At 45.4% G+C, this 16,634-nt stretch overlaps 1 protein-coding gene across 2 annotated transcripts in view; it reads right to left on the reverse strand.

Annotated features, from left to right (window-relative positions):
- The window catches only part of SCRN1 (secernin 1), a 71,089-nt gene that overhangs the window by 14,110 nt on the left and 40,345 nt on the right, over positions 1-16,634 (reverse strand). For both annotated transcript variants that reach the window (XM_010376655.2, XM_030922135.1), the window contains 3 exons: positions 9,522-9,724; positions 6,229-6,423; positions 2,433-2,598 (listed from right to left, as the gene is read on the reverse strand). In XM_010376655.2, the coding sequence (XP_010374957.2) occupies positions 2,433-2,598; positions 6,229-6,423; positions 9,522-9,724 (564 nt within the window). The remainder of the gene's footprint in view (positions 1-2,432; positions 2,599-6,228; positions 6,424-9,521; positions 9,725-16,634) is intronic.

Genomic DNA, 16,634 nt, shown 5'->3' on the forward strand with positions numbered 1-16,634 from the left:
TGCAGCTCTTTTACCATGGAAGATAATAATGAATTTCTTCCAGAAGGGTCTTAATCTTCTATAACACAAGGTCTTTGAAATTAATTTAACCACGAATAATTTTCTTTTAAAAGCACTTAAAATTTTTCATTTTAACTATCAGAAGGCTATTGCCCAGCCATTTTTACAACTGGATTAGGCCATGTCCTTCAGCCTAGGAAGTGGAGTTCCTTTACATCGGTATCCTGGGCTCACAAGGCCCTGTCTCCTGAGCACAGTTAGAGCCGGTATCTGAGACATCAGGAACAACAGGGGTTGGTTCAGCTCAACCCACTCTTTGAAAGGCTCCTGTTCCCTAAAAAGCCATGCCCAAATACTTTCGCAGAGCATTCCAGACACTTGAAAATAGAACTCCAAATGTCCATATGTACCCCTGTCACCCAGCAGGGTCCTCACAAGGGGCTACTGAGCCACTAGCATTAGGGGAGCAAACTAGGTCACAGTTCAGGAGGGAGGCCCAGACACAAGGGGAAGACGGAGCCTCAAATCCGCTGGGCCAAAAAGTGGGTAGAAGGTACGGCCATGGAGCCCAAGGATTCAGAACTGGGAGACAAAATCAAGGGAATAGCAACTGAACTCAAACAGGAGGAGCCTCCTGAGAGGCTGCCAGGAGCAGCGTCGAGCAGTTGAGGCTCACTGATAAAGGCTGACAGGGGTGCCACAGGAGGGTGCTAGGTTTGTTTCACGGAGGGGCTGGGGGTAGAGGAGCAATGGGCACCTAGTGACCAGCACTATCTCTGGGAGGATGCACGGCTCTAGCCTGTGGTCATGTGGTTTCATGCCTCTCTGCCTTTGCACGTGCCGTCCTCTCCACCCAGACTGCTGTTCCTGCTTTTTACCTAACGAACCCCTCTCTTTCCACAACGCCCAGTGCTCAAGAGCTCCGTCCTCTGTGAAGCTTTCCCCTTCATCATCTCATTTGTGCCACCATTTTCCTTGTACACACTTCATCCATGGTATACAACAAACATAATATTTGGTACGCAGTAGGTGATTAGCGTTTGTTGAATGAACAAGTGAATGAAAAACTAAGAACAGCTAATACTGAGTTCCCCAGTCAGGTCTGGTTAGAAAGATCTATTGATATTGGCAGTAGTTTAAAAACGAGGCCAAAGGGTCACAAGAGGTGCTTCACTTTTCCCCTGAGTCATCTAAGAATCAGTCCCTAGCTAGATGTAATCATTGTCTTATATTCCTGAAACAGTAAAAGGAGAATAAATATTTTCAGCTGCAAAACGAATGAAATGTAATACCAGCAAATACCCCGGAAGCAGATTCAAAGGTTTAACAAGCTGACTTTCAGACAGCGATAATGATGATCAGCCAATGGAACACCCAAAAAAACACCAGAGAACCTACTGGAATGGGCAGCCTTCTAGAGCCTTCCAGGCTGAGGATCAGACTTGCCTGACAGATTCCTAGGTCCACCTCAAAGATTCTCATACAATAGGTATCAGTCAATGAACCTGTATTTTTTGAAAACTCCTCCAAGTGATTCTAGCAATGAACAGATTTAGAAACCACTGGACAGCTGGTTCTAAGCTACTGATGACGTGATTCCTGATATACATGACAGAATGTTCCTGGGGAGAGGGGCTGCTGTCTGCCTGGGAGATCAGAGATCGTCTTCATAAATAATCGTTAAATCTACCATGTATTGACTTGGATTATCTCATTTAATCCTCCCAACAAGCATGTAAAGGTAGGAGCTGGTATTATCCCCATTGTACAAATACAGAAACTGAAGCTTAGAGAGGTGAAATAACTTATTCAGCTTCTATGGGGCAGAGGTCGGATTCAGAATCCTGGCAGGTCATTCTAGAGGCTGTGTTCTTTATCCCTGTGTAATGCTGCCTTTTTGCTGAAGTACAGGGGCAGAAAGCAACCCCCTAAAACACAATGTCTTAAAGAAGGGGCCAGTACACGTGAAGTTACTTCAATCTGTATTGCCTCTGAACTGTTTTATTCTCTAACTCACAGGAACTGGTTGTTTTGATAAATCATGAACATTCCCACATCTCTCTGTCTCGCTGTGTTTTGTTCATTTCTGTATCCCTCATAAACCACACAATGCTTGGCCCATGAGATATACTCAGTAAATATTTGATATTAGGTTGGTGCAAAAGTAATGGTAAGGACCACAATTACTTTTGCACCAACCTAATAAATTTAAAAGAACTACTAGATTCCCTGACTAAATACTACATGACTAAAACCAAGGAATTCACTTAATCAAAGCCCTTGGTGCTACACTGCCCACAATGAGGCTGACTGAAAAATGTGACTTTGTTATCCAAGGGGAGGACATGGTCAGGCACTTACTACGCACTTGCTGAATGAGCTTTCAAGGGAAGCACTCACGTTCTCCCTACGTGACCAGGTCTCGGACAAACCTGGAAGGATCGGGGGTCCCAGTGAAGTAGTGAATGCACGGAGAGCTTCTATTCTGTGGCAGGACAGACACTCCACTGGCTGTGGTTAGGAAAGACTCGGAGTCTATGCACACTCCACTGGCTTTGTCTCGTAAGGTGTTCATCATAGTCTGCACCGTGATGCTTTCTGCAAAAACATGAAAGACAGACAAATGGAAAGAGTAGATATAACACAAAACTGTGGTGGGCTACTAACTAAACTCCATTCATTCTGTTCTCTTTTTAGTAATAAAAACTCTGAAATTATATCTGGGACTGTAATCACCAAACTACAGAGTCTATTTCCCCATTTCCCTTGTGACTATATGTGGCCATGTGATGTTGATCAATAGGAGGCAAGCAGAAACAATGTGTGCAATTCCTCATCACATCTAAAAACAAGGTATGTTTGCCTTTTGTTTTTATTTTCTCCCTTCCTGCCAACTAGGAGATGCAAACAAGTGGACCACAAATGGAATTCCTGTGTTGAGTCACAGTAACCAGCCATGGACTGGTCATATATACCTGAACTGTAAGATGGGAGAGAAATAACCTACTATTTTCTTTAAGCCATGTTAATTTGGGTGTCTTTGTTACAGCATTTAGCTGTACCTCAATCAGTATAATAACTCAATAGATATCCACAAGAAAGTACGTACAATCTACTATGCACAGTCCACCAAGCTCGCTCCCATAAACTCTTGCTGGTCAGAATCAATACTCCATTTGGAGAATGTCCTCTCCGCGGTGGGAAATATATGCACAGAGAGGCATTTAGAATATTCAGAGCCATTAGGACTGTTGGCTGTGACCACAGATAAACAGATAAACAAATCCTTGATTACATGAGATCCCATTTCTACAACTTCCCCTGGGTTATAATTGGTTAAAACACTATTTCAGTCTGTGTTCACCATGATGGAATTGAAGCATCACATGGAGAGAAAGTTTGTTGGCACATTCACGTCCACTTTATAAATCTCTACTTACATGTCATACCTAGAAATATTAACAACAAATCCTTGATTGCTTCAACTATCCCGTGTTCAGATTTCCTCATTGTCTTATAAATGAGCCTACTGATTTGAACTGGAATCAATCAGAATTGGAAACGTCTCTGCCTCTTGTTTTTTCCCCTTGCATCTTTTTTTTTTGAGACAGAGTCTGGCTCTGTCCCCCCAGCTGGAGTGCAATGGCGCAATCTCGGCTCACTGCAACCTCCACCTCCCAGGTTCAAGTGATTCGCCCACCTCAGCCTCCCCAGTAGCTGGGACTATAGGCATGCACCACCACGCCTGGCTAATTTTTGTATTTTTTTGGTAGAGATGAGGTTTCACCATGTTGGTCAGGCTGCTCTTGAACTCCTGGCCTAAAGTGATCTGCCCTCCACGGGCCTCCCAAAGTGCTTGGATTGCAGGCATGAGCCACCGCACCCACTCAGCTTGCATCTTAGTTGTCAGAGTCATCTTTCCTGTAGTTGCGCACAGTGTAAGCTTTGCAGATGGCATCCTCATGGCATTATTTGTTGGGAACAGGCCCCCTGAAATCTGGCCATAAACTGGCCCCAAAACTGGCCATAAACAAAATCTCTGTAGCACTGTGACATGTTCGTGATGGCCATGGCGCCCACGCTGCAAGGTTGTGGGTTTACGGGAATCAGGGCAAGGAACACCTGGGCCAACCTGGGCAGAAAACTGCTTAAAGGCGTTCTTAAACCACAAGCAATAGCATGAGCAATCTGTGCCTTAAGGACATGCTCCTGCTGCAGATAACTAGCCGGACCCATCCCTTTATTTTGACCCATCCCTTCGTTTCCTGTAAGGAAGACTTTTAGTTAATCTAATACTTTTAGTTAATCTATAATCTATAGAAACAATGCTTATCACTGGCTTGCTGTCAATAAATTCATGGGTAAATCTCTGTTCAAGGCTCTGAAGGCTGTGAGACCCCTGATTTCCCACTCCACATTTCTATATTTCTGTGTGTGTGTGTGTCTTTAATTCTTCTAGTGCCACTGGGTTAGGGTCTCCTCGACCGAGCTGGTCTCGGCAATTATTACATTAAATAGCGTATTTGTTCCTCTATCCTCTGTATTTCCTGTAAATTAGTAGCCAGACCTAAAGGCTTTATCAGATTTACAGCTGATGTTTTGGCAACATTATTTAATATCTTTCATCCAGCTAGATTTTTTTTAATTAAAACAATTTTGATTTTTTTAAAGCTCCCATTTAAAAGTGAATATTTTCTTACCTTCCTACCCAGAATATATTACATAAGTGCTAAAGGAAAAGTCCTAAAGTGTTCTAGATTAAGAGCCAGGAAACATTTTCCTTCCTTTTTGTTTTTTTTTTTTTTAAAAGAGACAGGGTCTCACTCTGTCACCCAGGCTGGAGTGAGGTGGTGCAATCACAGCCCACGGCAGCCTTGAACTCCGGGGCTTAAAAAATCTTCCCACCGCAGCCCCCTGAGGAGCAGGAACTATAGACACGCATCATGTCTGGCTAATTTTGTTCATTTCTTTGGAGAGATGAGGTCTTGCTGAGTTACCCAGGTTGGTCTTAAACTGAACTCCTAGCCTCAAGTGATCCTCTGCCTCAGCCTCCCAAAGTACTGTGATTACAAGCATGCACCTGGCCTGACTGTAAATATTTCAGGTTTATGGGCCATACAATTTCTGTTGAAACTTTCCTGTTGCACCTGCTCAACTCTGCCATTATAGTGAGAAAGCTGCCCCAAACAATATATAAATAAATGGGCGTGGCTACACTCCAATAAAATTTTATTTTCAAAACAGGCAGCTGCCAACAGGTCATAGTTTGTTGACCCCTGTTCTAAATGATCCAAAACTTTGACTTATAAAATACATGCATCACCAACAAATATAGAATGACTGTTGCAGGTTTTTTGGAAGGATTTCCGCATAGGCACAAAAGTAAGAAGCTATTTAGTCACCATATATATACCTAAATATGGATTCTGATTAAGTTAATAACTAGGGGCTGGGTGTGGTGGCTTAGGCCTGTAATCTCAGCACTTTGGGAGGCCAAGGCGGGCAAATCCCTTGAGCCCAGGAGTGTCAGACCAGCCTGGGCAACAAAATGAGACCCTGTCTCTACAAAAAAAAAAATTAGCCAGAAATGGTGGCACATGCTTGTAGTACCAGCTACTGGGATGGCAGCAGGGGTGCAGCTGAGGGAGGATTGCGTGAGTTCAGGAGGTGGAGGCTGCAGTGAGTCGAGATTGTGCCAACACACTTAGCTTAGGCAACAGAGTGACACCCTGTCTCAATAAATAAATAAATAAATAAATAAAGTTAGTAACTAGTTGGCAGATGGAGTGGCAACAATTGAACTCATCAAGTGTCCATGGAACAAAAAACTATACGGGGGGCGCTTAGATGAGTAAGAGACAACACCTTTGCCCTTAAGGCCCAGCAGGCTAGTGCAGCAGGGGAAGATGAGTCAAATATATAACTACTGATGTAAGAGGATGGCTGCAATAAGTATTACAAAAGGCAACATAATGACATCAGAGATTAAAGGAGAATAACATGGGTAGGAGCAGGAAACCTCCAGGGATGAGGAAGCACCATGTAAAAATAAATACAAATTGTTTTCTTGCCTGCACATCAGGGACTTTTAGCACAAGCTGGTCTTTACATACAAGGGCTATTCTGTATTCCTCTTTGTTCACCCTTCTAAGTTCAGACAAGTTCTCAGAAACAGCTGCAAGAGAAAGGGTTATGAGAAGGAGAATCGTGAGGGACAGACTAACTCACCTTCTTGTTTTTCTAAGCTGTCTTTGCCAGCACCGCAGTCTAGATGATCCTCAACTGGAGAAAAGACTTCAGAAAAATTGAACTCGCCCTCTCCTGTCCACCAACCTTGGCTCTGAGCATAACTCCTGAGTTCCGGATGCTCTGCATCCATCTTAGTGGTGAGCGAAAGCCGATTGCAAATGCACCTCACTCCCTCTGCAGAGAGTGCAAAGCCCCATTAGTTAAAAATATACTTATAAAGACTGAATCAAGAAATGGAAATTTATAGGGAATCCTTTCCCTGAAACACTGACTTTAACCACAGGGAGGAATCCATTTAATTTTTGAAGAGAGAAACAGACAATCATTGAGCCTCTTTCGAGGAGACCTCCTAAAAGGTCTGACTGGTCTTGACTGGGCATTATCACATTTTAAATGAGCAACAGTCACTTTACCCATCTTAAAAGCATAATCAAGAGGAAATATGTAAGGCTCTTCATTTTGGCTAAATAAGCCCCAAGCATTCATTAGTTACACACAAAAAAAGGGACAGGTGCTTTGAAAGAGGTACTGAGCTAACAAGACTTAGCAATCCATAAGAGAGTCCTCTATAATAGAGATGCTGTTCCTCTACAGCAATGCTCTATCACATCTATAGAAAGCCCCTCCCTGGAAAAACACTTTACACCCCCACTCCTTGCCCAAATATATATGGTTTTTTTTTTAAAAAAAAAATACAAATCAAATCCTTCATTCAACTTTTTTTTTTCAGGTCTCAACATTTAGAAAACCACATGGCAATGATAACAAATCTTTTTAAAATAACTGAATATATTCATGAATATATGTATGTCTGGGTACATGTGTGTGCGCACGTGTGTATGTGTGAGATAAAGTGTGTGTGTGCATGTGTGTATGTGTTTGAAAAATCTATGGGAAATTTTTTCTTATAAAAATAGAATTGTGACTAAGTAAGTCTAGAATCAGAAACGCCCGCATTCTGAGTATATTCCACTTTGATGAATGAGGGCTTAGACCAGAAACTCTCCTACCAGCTGGCCGGCTTGCTATGTCTTCTTCGAAGCCTGAGCTGCAAATGCACACAGGACAACTCAGCCTTCCAGCTTCAAGATGCTGTCTAGGGCACAAACACTAGGAAGTTATCGGTGCTAGCTTAAAAGGGCCATTCCTATCTGCTGCTTCCAGGGAGCATGCTGATTTTCCAAATTCTTGGAGAATGAAGTGAGATAAAGAACCTAAACTACAAGCTACAGGAAAGCCATCACTGCCTGACAACCAGTTCCTAGAGGCAGGATCAGTACCAGACTAAGTTCTTTCAGTATGTTTTGCTTCACTGATTCACACTTCCAAAATAAGCATTCCTGGCTGGTGGGCATTGGTCCTTCGTCATTTATCTTTTCAGAGAGGACCATACAAGTACAATTTTAAACAACTAAAAATAAAAACCAGTTTTGCCCTAAACAAGTGATTTTGACATCATTCATACTAAGCTATTAAAACAATACTCTTGTAAGTGACTCTACAGATATTAGTTTCCCAGTGGGCAGATTTACAGCAGGCATTTGCTTTCAAGAATGTTAGCCTTTGGGAGACGGAGTGCATTAAATCTTACTGCAATCCATCACACCGCTGCTGGGATCAGACGACATGAAGTCAATGAGTCCAAGAAATGGCTGGGGTTCTTCTTTATTTAAATATTTAGTTAACTAATGGCAGAATTCATTCTGTATAATTTTTTAAGCTACATTATGAAGAGACGCTCGGCTTTTGAAATGTAGTCATAGATCAAAAAGTGTTAGGTTCAACTTAAAAGTAATATGACTGCTTTGAAACATGGATTACTACCACTCTTGATGGAACCATTCAATAGTAAGACTTCATCTCAGGAGGGATTTTTATCAAGGAGTTTTAAGTTCCTGCATTGCAAGAGAGTTGGAGACCTGGTGGGCTGCACTGGCTGCCTTAGTTCTAGAAATACTTTAAGAGTTGGGCGAGTAGCTACATACCCTGGTGGGTGGGTACATGCTGAGCATATGAGATGGAGAAACTCTCCATGATTGCTGACGGACACCACTAGCCCATTTTGCACCCTTGTGAGATATAAAGAGGCCACCCCCATCTCCAGACAGACACAGCCTTCATACAGCTTGGCCAGGAAGCCACAGTCTAGATTCACTGCCTCACTGGGGCAACTTTGTATAGAGTACAATGTACCCATCAACCAGAGAAGCCCTGAACACTGAACTAACTTTGTGCACAGAAAACAGGCTTGATTCCCATCTACTGTGATAGATGTTCTGCTTCTAACTCGGGTCAAATTTGGTTCAATTCACCCCTAAGATAGGGATGGCACACAAGTTTCATCCCCAACATCATTCTGGATTACTCGGAAGAGACTTCCTGGTAAATTTAGTTAAGAAAAATACATAGGCCAAGACTAGGTTCAACAAAAGAAGAGTGTCGTAACCTAGTCCTCCACCATCAGCATAGGAGGGAAGAATGGCAGTGCATATGCCATGTGGTCACCACCCAGTCCCAAGGAGCTGCCCAGGCCAATTCCCTCTTAGGACTACTTAGTCCTCTTGGAAGCCCTTTAACCCATTCTGGGATCTCATCCTGTCCAGAAAATGAGGATGCTGAGGTGGGGATACAAAACTACCGCTCCCACCCCTAACACTGCCTTCCCCAGGGCTGTGTTAGAAGCAAGATGCTGCAAGGGCTGCAGAGCAGCAATTTTACAGGCACTAAATCCTTCTGGGTGGACCATCTAGTCCGCTGCTCTTCTAGAAACACTGTCTCACACTGAGAGAGATGAACTTCACTCACAGAGAAATCCCAGAGTGGCATACACCGGTCCTCACACAGATCTAAACTCCTATTTTAGAGGAACATGGCAAGCACAAAGATCTACAGGGTTGGGGGTGACAAGGGGCTACTGTCCAGGGAAGGGACTTGTTGGCCTATTACACAAGAAGAGTCACCATTCTCTTGGCCAATTAATAGAGTAATGGTTTAAGTCATGGAATTCCTGGTAGTCAAAAGCAGGTTCTTCCTGGAAAGCAAAGAGAAAATACGAAAGGTTAGAAGACTGCTTCACTCCAGGTTCAGGAGACTCCAGGTTCTCTTCTTGGAGGTGCCCAGAAATGAGAGGCATGCCAAAGCATGACAGTCCCACACAGAGAGGACCCGCAACAGCACGTCTTTCCTCCAGGTCTGACACTGTACATGCAGGCCACCCCCATCTCTGTGGCCTTCCCTGTCCTCAGAACTCTCCACCATCCACACCTGCTTACCTGTGACTTTCTCAGCAGCCCAGTACTTCCCTACGGTCTCGAGCACCCAGGCTTCATCACGATCCACAATCAGATATGCACTTTGGAAGCTGCGGCAGGAGTTTGCATCTTCATAGTAATTCCCACCTTGTCCGTGTTCTTCCAACAAGGAGACAATGACATCTAAGGCTTCTTTAGCTGTTTCCCCTCTTTCTAAACCAAGCCTGCAGGAAGGAAACCAGAACTATACTTCAGTCATTTCATACCACAGGATTGTTACTAGAGTAACCAAAGACTGGGCAAGGCCGAGTTATGAAGCATGCCAACATGTGTAAACATGTTAAGTCTGCAGAACAATAAGCAAACTGATTAACTGCACTGTATCTCAGAATACACTTCTCACATATTTGCTTAAAAAACCATTTGGGATAGCCAGGTGCAGTGGTTCATGCCTATAATCCTAGTAGTTTGGGAGTGGCAGGAGGATTGCTTGAGCTCAGGAGTTCAAGATCAGCCTGGGCAACATAGCGAGACCTCTTCCTCAAAAAAAATTTTTTTTGTTAATTAGCCAGGCATGGTGGGACACACTGGCAGTCTCAGCTACTTGGAAGGCTGAGGTGGTACGATTGCTTAAGCCAGGCAAGTCGAGGCTGCAGTGAGCCATGATCATGCCACTGCGCTCTAGTCTGGGCATCAGAGTGAGACCCTGTCTCAAAAAAAAAAAAAAGAAAGAAAAAAACATAGGGGTGTTTTCTGTCTTTCGTCATTTCCCTTCCACACAGAAAAGTTGGGAACCCCAGTGGCTTCTCCCTCTTGGAAGGCACCTGTCTGTCTTCCCCTCTTCTGACTGTGTCTCCCACAGAGCTGGCCGGCTCAGCTCTAGCCCTTACAAAACCTCCTCTCTGTGGCATGTACTCCCTCCTGACTCTAACCTGGGCAAAAGGAAATCAAGGCCAAGTCTGGCCTTGATCTCTATTATTCTACACCAGGTATTTTGCTTACTTATTAAAAGTGTTCAAATGCCAGACATTATCCTGTGTCCAGAGAGGACACTGTCCTCTGTCTCTATCTCAGAGACCGTATTAGGAATGGGCAACTGGTTGAGACATAATCAGCCTTTTCTACATATATCTCCTCCTACCTATCAGCCTACGTCTATTGGTATGGCTTACAGCTTCAGTCATCAAAAGAATATGTATTCCCTTTGAAGTGAGACATCCATCTCCTCCTAGCCTTTCCAATTAATAAACCCTTTAAAGAGGGCACTGATATGGTTTGGCTGTGTCCCCACCCAAATCTCAACTTGAATTATATCTCCCAGAATTCTCACTTATTGTGGGAGGGACCCAAAAGGAGGTAATTGAATCAGGGGACCGGTCTTTCCCATGCTGTTCTCGTGATAGTGGATAAGTCTCACAAGATCTGATGGGTTTATCAGAGGTTCCCGCTTTTGCTTCTTCCTCATTTTCTCTTGCACAGTACTGCCCTCTGTGTGACCTTGGGCAGGTTATATATTTTGAACTTCAGTTTTATGTCATCTATAAAATGAATGCCCACATCATTTAGTTGCTATAAGAGTAGGTTTATGAGATAGCATCCATGAAAATATGCAGTGCTAGTGCCTGTGACCAGGAAAGTGACCAGTCAATTTCTGGAGTTAGAACACTGTGGCAGAGAAACATATGACTCAGAGATAAATGGACCCAGCTTCTAGTTCTGGCTCTGCTACTCACTGGCATTATGATCTTAAGTAATGTGACCTTTCCAAACCTTGATTTTTCTCATCTGCAGATTGAAAACAATACTACCTCCCTCTCGGGCTGCTATGAAAGAGGATGGTACATGCCATGTACTCAGGAAGTGTCCATTTATTCATCTGTTCATTCGAATTATAATTCAGGTGGCAGGAACACAGAAGTCTTAGAACCTGGGCAATGGCACTACTACAATGGTGGTACAAGCCAGTTCTTGGTGAATTTTCAACTTGAGAAGTAACAACTATTCAAAGTTATCTAATTTGAAGCTTCCTAAAGGGATATTTTACTGTGCTGCCAGGGAGAAGAAAAGCTAATACAACTAATCTATAGGCTGATTATTATAACATGCTTATGTTTGTAGTCAAATAATTACATGAAAATTCATTTGACATTTCTCAGTTTAAGCTTATGTAGCAAGACTCGGTTACAAGGCAGTAATTTACAAAGCTGAACCCTAAAACCTTAGGAGAGGGATAAAAGAATAAACCCATTAGAAGATTGAATTCAGCTGACTTTTCCTTTGGTCAATGTCATCTTCTCCAAAGAGAAGGAACAGAAGCAGCACTCATCTTATCTTAAGGCTCCGGAACAAAGGTGCTATGAGTGCCTCTCAGAAGCCCAAGCTGTGCACACTCAAAGGCCTCCTTCCTCCTTTCCACAGGTCCCTGGTAGCCCCCTGGTCACTGCCTCATACAGACATTCCAGGCAGAATCCTGTTCCCAGGGCCTTTGCAGGGCGCCAACTTGCCCGTGCAAACATGTGTTAGGAGCATGTGAATACACAGTCAGCTGTAACAGCCCCGTCTTCAGAGCTTGTGACTTATCTTTTTTTATCTCTAGTGCACTCTTCTGATGTTCTGCCTGTGTGCATTCCACACTGAGGCCCTAGCACGTGCACTTGCCCTCCCATGCTGACTTTGATATCCTCTGGCAGAGTTGGCAACAGGACCTCAGCACTATCCACAGACCTAATTCTGATTTCACCCTCCTATCCTTTGTACCAGGACCGTGGGTCTGAGATACCCCTTTGTCCCACCTGATTATTCCCACCTGGTCTTCCTACCATGCGATGAGGACAGACCCACTGCTCCATAGGACAAGTGCCGTGAATAACACCAGGGTTACACCCTCGCCCTCTGCAACTGAGAAATGCAGATGAATCCCATGTCACTGGGTGCAGAAGAGATGCCAGAGGGACCTGGGGCCCCAAGTCACACGGCATCCAGAGGACTACGTTAAAGCCATTCCCAAGAGTCTCACCTCCTACATGGGGCAGATTCATGTGATTCCGGAAGACGGCAGTGCTCTCTGGCCCCATGCCTAATTTCACTTTGGCTGCTACCCCTCCGCATGGGCAGGACCAAGACAGGGAAGGGGAAGAAACTCAACGGGCCAAGGTTAGAGTCCCACTGTAACATCTATCTTCTGTGCAGTTCAAATCTTTCCAAAGTGTGTGCTTTGTCCAGCTTGTTCTGGGCCTGGGAATTAGATGCTCCTGAATTCAATTCCTAGTTTTATGGGAAAAGCTTTCCTTGGGAGCCCATGCATGACCTTCTCACAGGTCAAGCTCACCCTGCCTGCTCCTGAAAAGTTAACACATCTCACTGAGAAAGATGGGTCACACCTGTACTTCCCCTGCTTAAAGCCCCTTTGTTTAGAAATTCGCTTATCTTTTCAACATCTGTGCCTCCATGGATTAGGAGACCCCTGTCCCTTTCTATCTCAAATCAGGTAAAACTAGATTTGCCATGGACATATAATCACTGACTTGGGAAAAGTAATAAAAAGAGGCAACACTGCCCCCTTAGAGAGATGGGCCTAGTATTCTTACTGGACTCAGGTGCAAATAATCTTCCTCCTCCACAATCAAGCAGTCCGCCAGGCCCTTCTGGGGTCAGGACCTTTTGGAAATTGGAAATTCCCAGCCTTCAGCCAGAGGGCTGGAAGCAGGAAGGTAATGCTGTGAAGTGATTGCTTGTCCCCCTGGTTTCCCCCAAAAATTCATATGTTAAGCCTAATCCCCAGTGTGATGGTATGGTAGGCGGGGCCTTTGGGAGGTGATGAGGTCATGAGGGGTGGAGGCACCATGATGGGATTAGTGCCTTTAAAAGAAGAGATACCAGAACGTGTCCTCTTTCTCTGTTCTCTGCCATGTGAGGACACAGGGAAAGATGGCCGTCTGCAAACCAGCAAGCAGGCTCTCCCCAGACACTGGGTCTGCCGGCGCCTTGATCTCAGATTTCCCAGTCTCTAGGAATGTGAAAAATAAATTTGTGTAGTTTAAACCCCCTAGGCTATGGTATGTTTGTTATAGCAGCCCAAATGGACTAAGATGAGTAATAACACAGGTGATGGATGTGAAGGTGATCTAGGGAAAGAGCGTGTGAAACTTTTTGACTTAGCTCCATCTCTCAGTGTCCTGAAATTCCCGTGTCATTGACAGTTGAAGTAAAATATGTTCCACCACATAGAGGAGTGGCCTCTCTGAGGTTAGCAGGCCCTGGGATCCCTGGCTTAGCCACCTTCTAGCTCTGGGGCCTTGGGCAACTCCTTTAATCCTCCTAAGCTCCAGTGTCCTCACCTCTCAAAGGGAGGAGCCCTACTTCACTGGGTGACTGTGAGAGTTAAATGAAATAATACTTGCAAAGCATGTCTTACCATAGTGTTCAGGAAATAGTAACTCTAATTACACAGGTTCCTCCTGCCTACAAATGGTGACTGAGCCTCCTTTTAAATCACCTGAGTCCTCACATTCACCAACAACCTAAAGACAAATTACAGACCTTTCCAAATTTTCACACTGGCCTTCTGTCAAGGACTTTTGTGATTTTTAACATGCTGAAGGTCTGATGGAATGCGTCCAGAATTATAAGATGTTCTGAAATATTGGAATTGACCAGGTTTTAGTGCCATTGTTAAACACAAATGGGAGTAGCAAAAAAAAGAATAAAGTAGTTATGCAAAGGGAAGAAAAGGCAAGAAATACTGAAAGAAGGCAGCAATCTGCTGGAGCCAGTTGCTACCAGCTTGGAGAGCAGATGGTTAAATTTTAGGGATTTTGAGCCAGTTGTGAAACTGTTGGTAGCTTGAAACCCATCACGGTGGGAGTATTTACACTAAGGAAATTGAAAAAGGACTCAAACAGCGCTGCCCCTTTCCTCCACCAGGCTGGTTATTAAACATTTACCAGCATACTTCTGACAGAGGTTCCAAATGCTTCCTAGTTCTCATCCATGTTGAGGCCCAGATCTATCACGTCTGACAGACCTTGGATTATAAGTGGCACCCTAGGCTGCACGTGGTGGTTCACGCCTGTAATCCCAGCACTTTGGGAGGCCGAGGCGGGCGGATCACGAGGTCAAGAGATCTAGACCATCCTGGCAAACATGGTGAAACCCTGTCTCTACTAAAAATACAAAAAATTAGTTGGGTGTGGTGGTGGGCACCTGTAGTCCCACCTACTCGGGAGGCTGAGGCAGGAGAATGGCGTGAACCCAGGAGGCAGAGGTTGCAGTGAGCCGAGATGGTGCCACTGCACTCCAGCCTGGGTGACAGAGCAAGAGTCTGTCAAAAAAAAAAAAAAAAAAAGAAAGAAAGAAAAAATGCACCCTAACATCCAGAAAATAAATTCCCCTTTCTTTCCTTCTTTTTTTTTTTTTTGAGACAGAGTCTTGTTCTGTGACCCAGGCTGGAGTACAGTGGCATGATCTCAGCTCACTGCAACCTCCCCACCTGGGTTCAAGCAAACCTCCCACCTCAGCCTCCCAAGTAGCTGGGACCACAGGCATGGGCCATCATACTGGGTTAATTTTGTATATTTTGTAGATAGAAGATTTTACCATGTTGCCGAGGCTGGTCTTGAACTCCTAGGCTCAAGCAATCCTCCTACTTCGGCCTCCCAGAGTGCTAAGATTACGGGGCATAAGCCACCATGTCAGGCCCTTTGTTTCCTTCTTTTAGACAGGGTCTCAACCTGTCACCCAGGCTGGAGTGCAGTAATGCAATCATGGTTCACTGCAGCCCTGACCTCATGGACTCAGCAATCCTCCCACCTCATCCTCTCAAGTAGTTGGGACTACAAGCATGCAATAGTGCAACCAGCTACATTTTGCATTTGTTTTGTAGAAACAGGCTTTTGCCATGTTGCCCAGGCTGGTGTTGAACTCCTGGGCTCAAGTGATCCTCATGACTCACCTCCTACAGTGCTGGTGATAGCAGTGGTGGCCCATCTGGAGGAGCCACTGTGAAGATGTCGGCTGCAATGGGGAGGCGGGGCCTGGGTTGCGTGCTTTGTGAGGCTGGTGGGAGTCCCGACCCCTACCGAGTTGGCAGGGTGGGAGCCCCATGCTCCCAGACACAGCTGCAGCTGCTCTGGACCTGCGCATCCCTGTGCTGTCAGGAGCCCAGGAAGCCCTTGCCCCTATAGGCTTGGAAGTACCTGCTTCCTGCTCCCTGACCTCTTCCTGCTCCCACCGCCTGCTCCAGTGCAGAGCAAAGCTGTGGCTGAGCCCAGGTGCTATCGCAACCTGGCTGGGTGTGCACATGCTCAGGGTGGTGCTGACATGCCAGCCCCCTGCCACCCTGGGCTTCTCCAGACTTCAGGCACCAATGAGCATGGGAGGGAGGTTGGGAGGGCTGAGGGTAGCTCAGTGTGAGCCTGCCAGTGCCCCCCAGGATGAAAAACCTAGGCACCATGGATGCCATGTTAATGGCAGGAGGCAGACAGGTTCCCGGGCGGAAAAGAGCAGGTCTCCAGTGAAACCCCACCTTTAAGCCAGGAACGGCCTGAAGCCTGGACTGCCAGTTCCGGGTGGAGTACGCAGCTCAGAGTGAGAACTTATGGTGCTTTTTCTGGGCCTGCCCATGACCCGATCAGTAAGCACTTCCTCCTTTCTGAGCCCATAAAAACCCCAGACTCAGCCAGACTCACACAGACACTGTGACTACCAGCTGTAGGAAGGAGCTACCAACTTTGGGCCTCCTTGACTCGTTGGGATGACCTGCCTGGGGAAGGGAGCTACCCACTACAGGTCTCCTCTCTGCCGGATACTCTCCTCTGCTGGATACTTGTCAGGATGACCTCCCTGCAGAATGGAGCTACCCACTTTGACTCTCCTGAGAGCTGTTCTGTCACTCAATGAAGCTCCTCACCACCTTGCTCACTCTCCAGCTGTCTATGTATCTCCTTCTTCCTGAACATGGGACAAGAACTTGGGACCTGCCAAATGGTGGAACTTAAAGAGCTGTAACACAGTGCTGAAGCATGCCCCCATCCCCCACCATTCGCCACATTGCAGGTGATGAGAAGGAGAGAACAGCTGCAGCCCTTGGGGGAGTCCAGACCTAGGGGCTCCCCGAGCCAGGGCTGTGACACCCTC

The sequence above is a fragment of the Rhinopithecus roxellana genome, chromosome 18, assembly GCF_007565055.1.
Source record: "Rhinopithecus roxellana isolate Shanxi Qingling chromosome 18, ASM756505v1, whole genome shotgun sequence".
Taxonomy (NCBI): Eukaryota; Metazoa; Chordata; class Mammalia; order Primates; family Cercopithecidae; genus Rhinopithecus; species Rhinopithecus roxellana.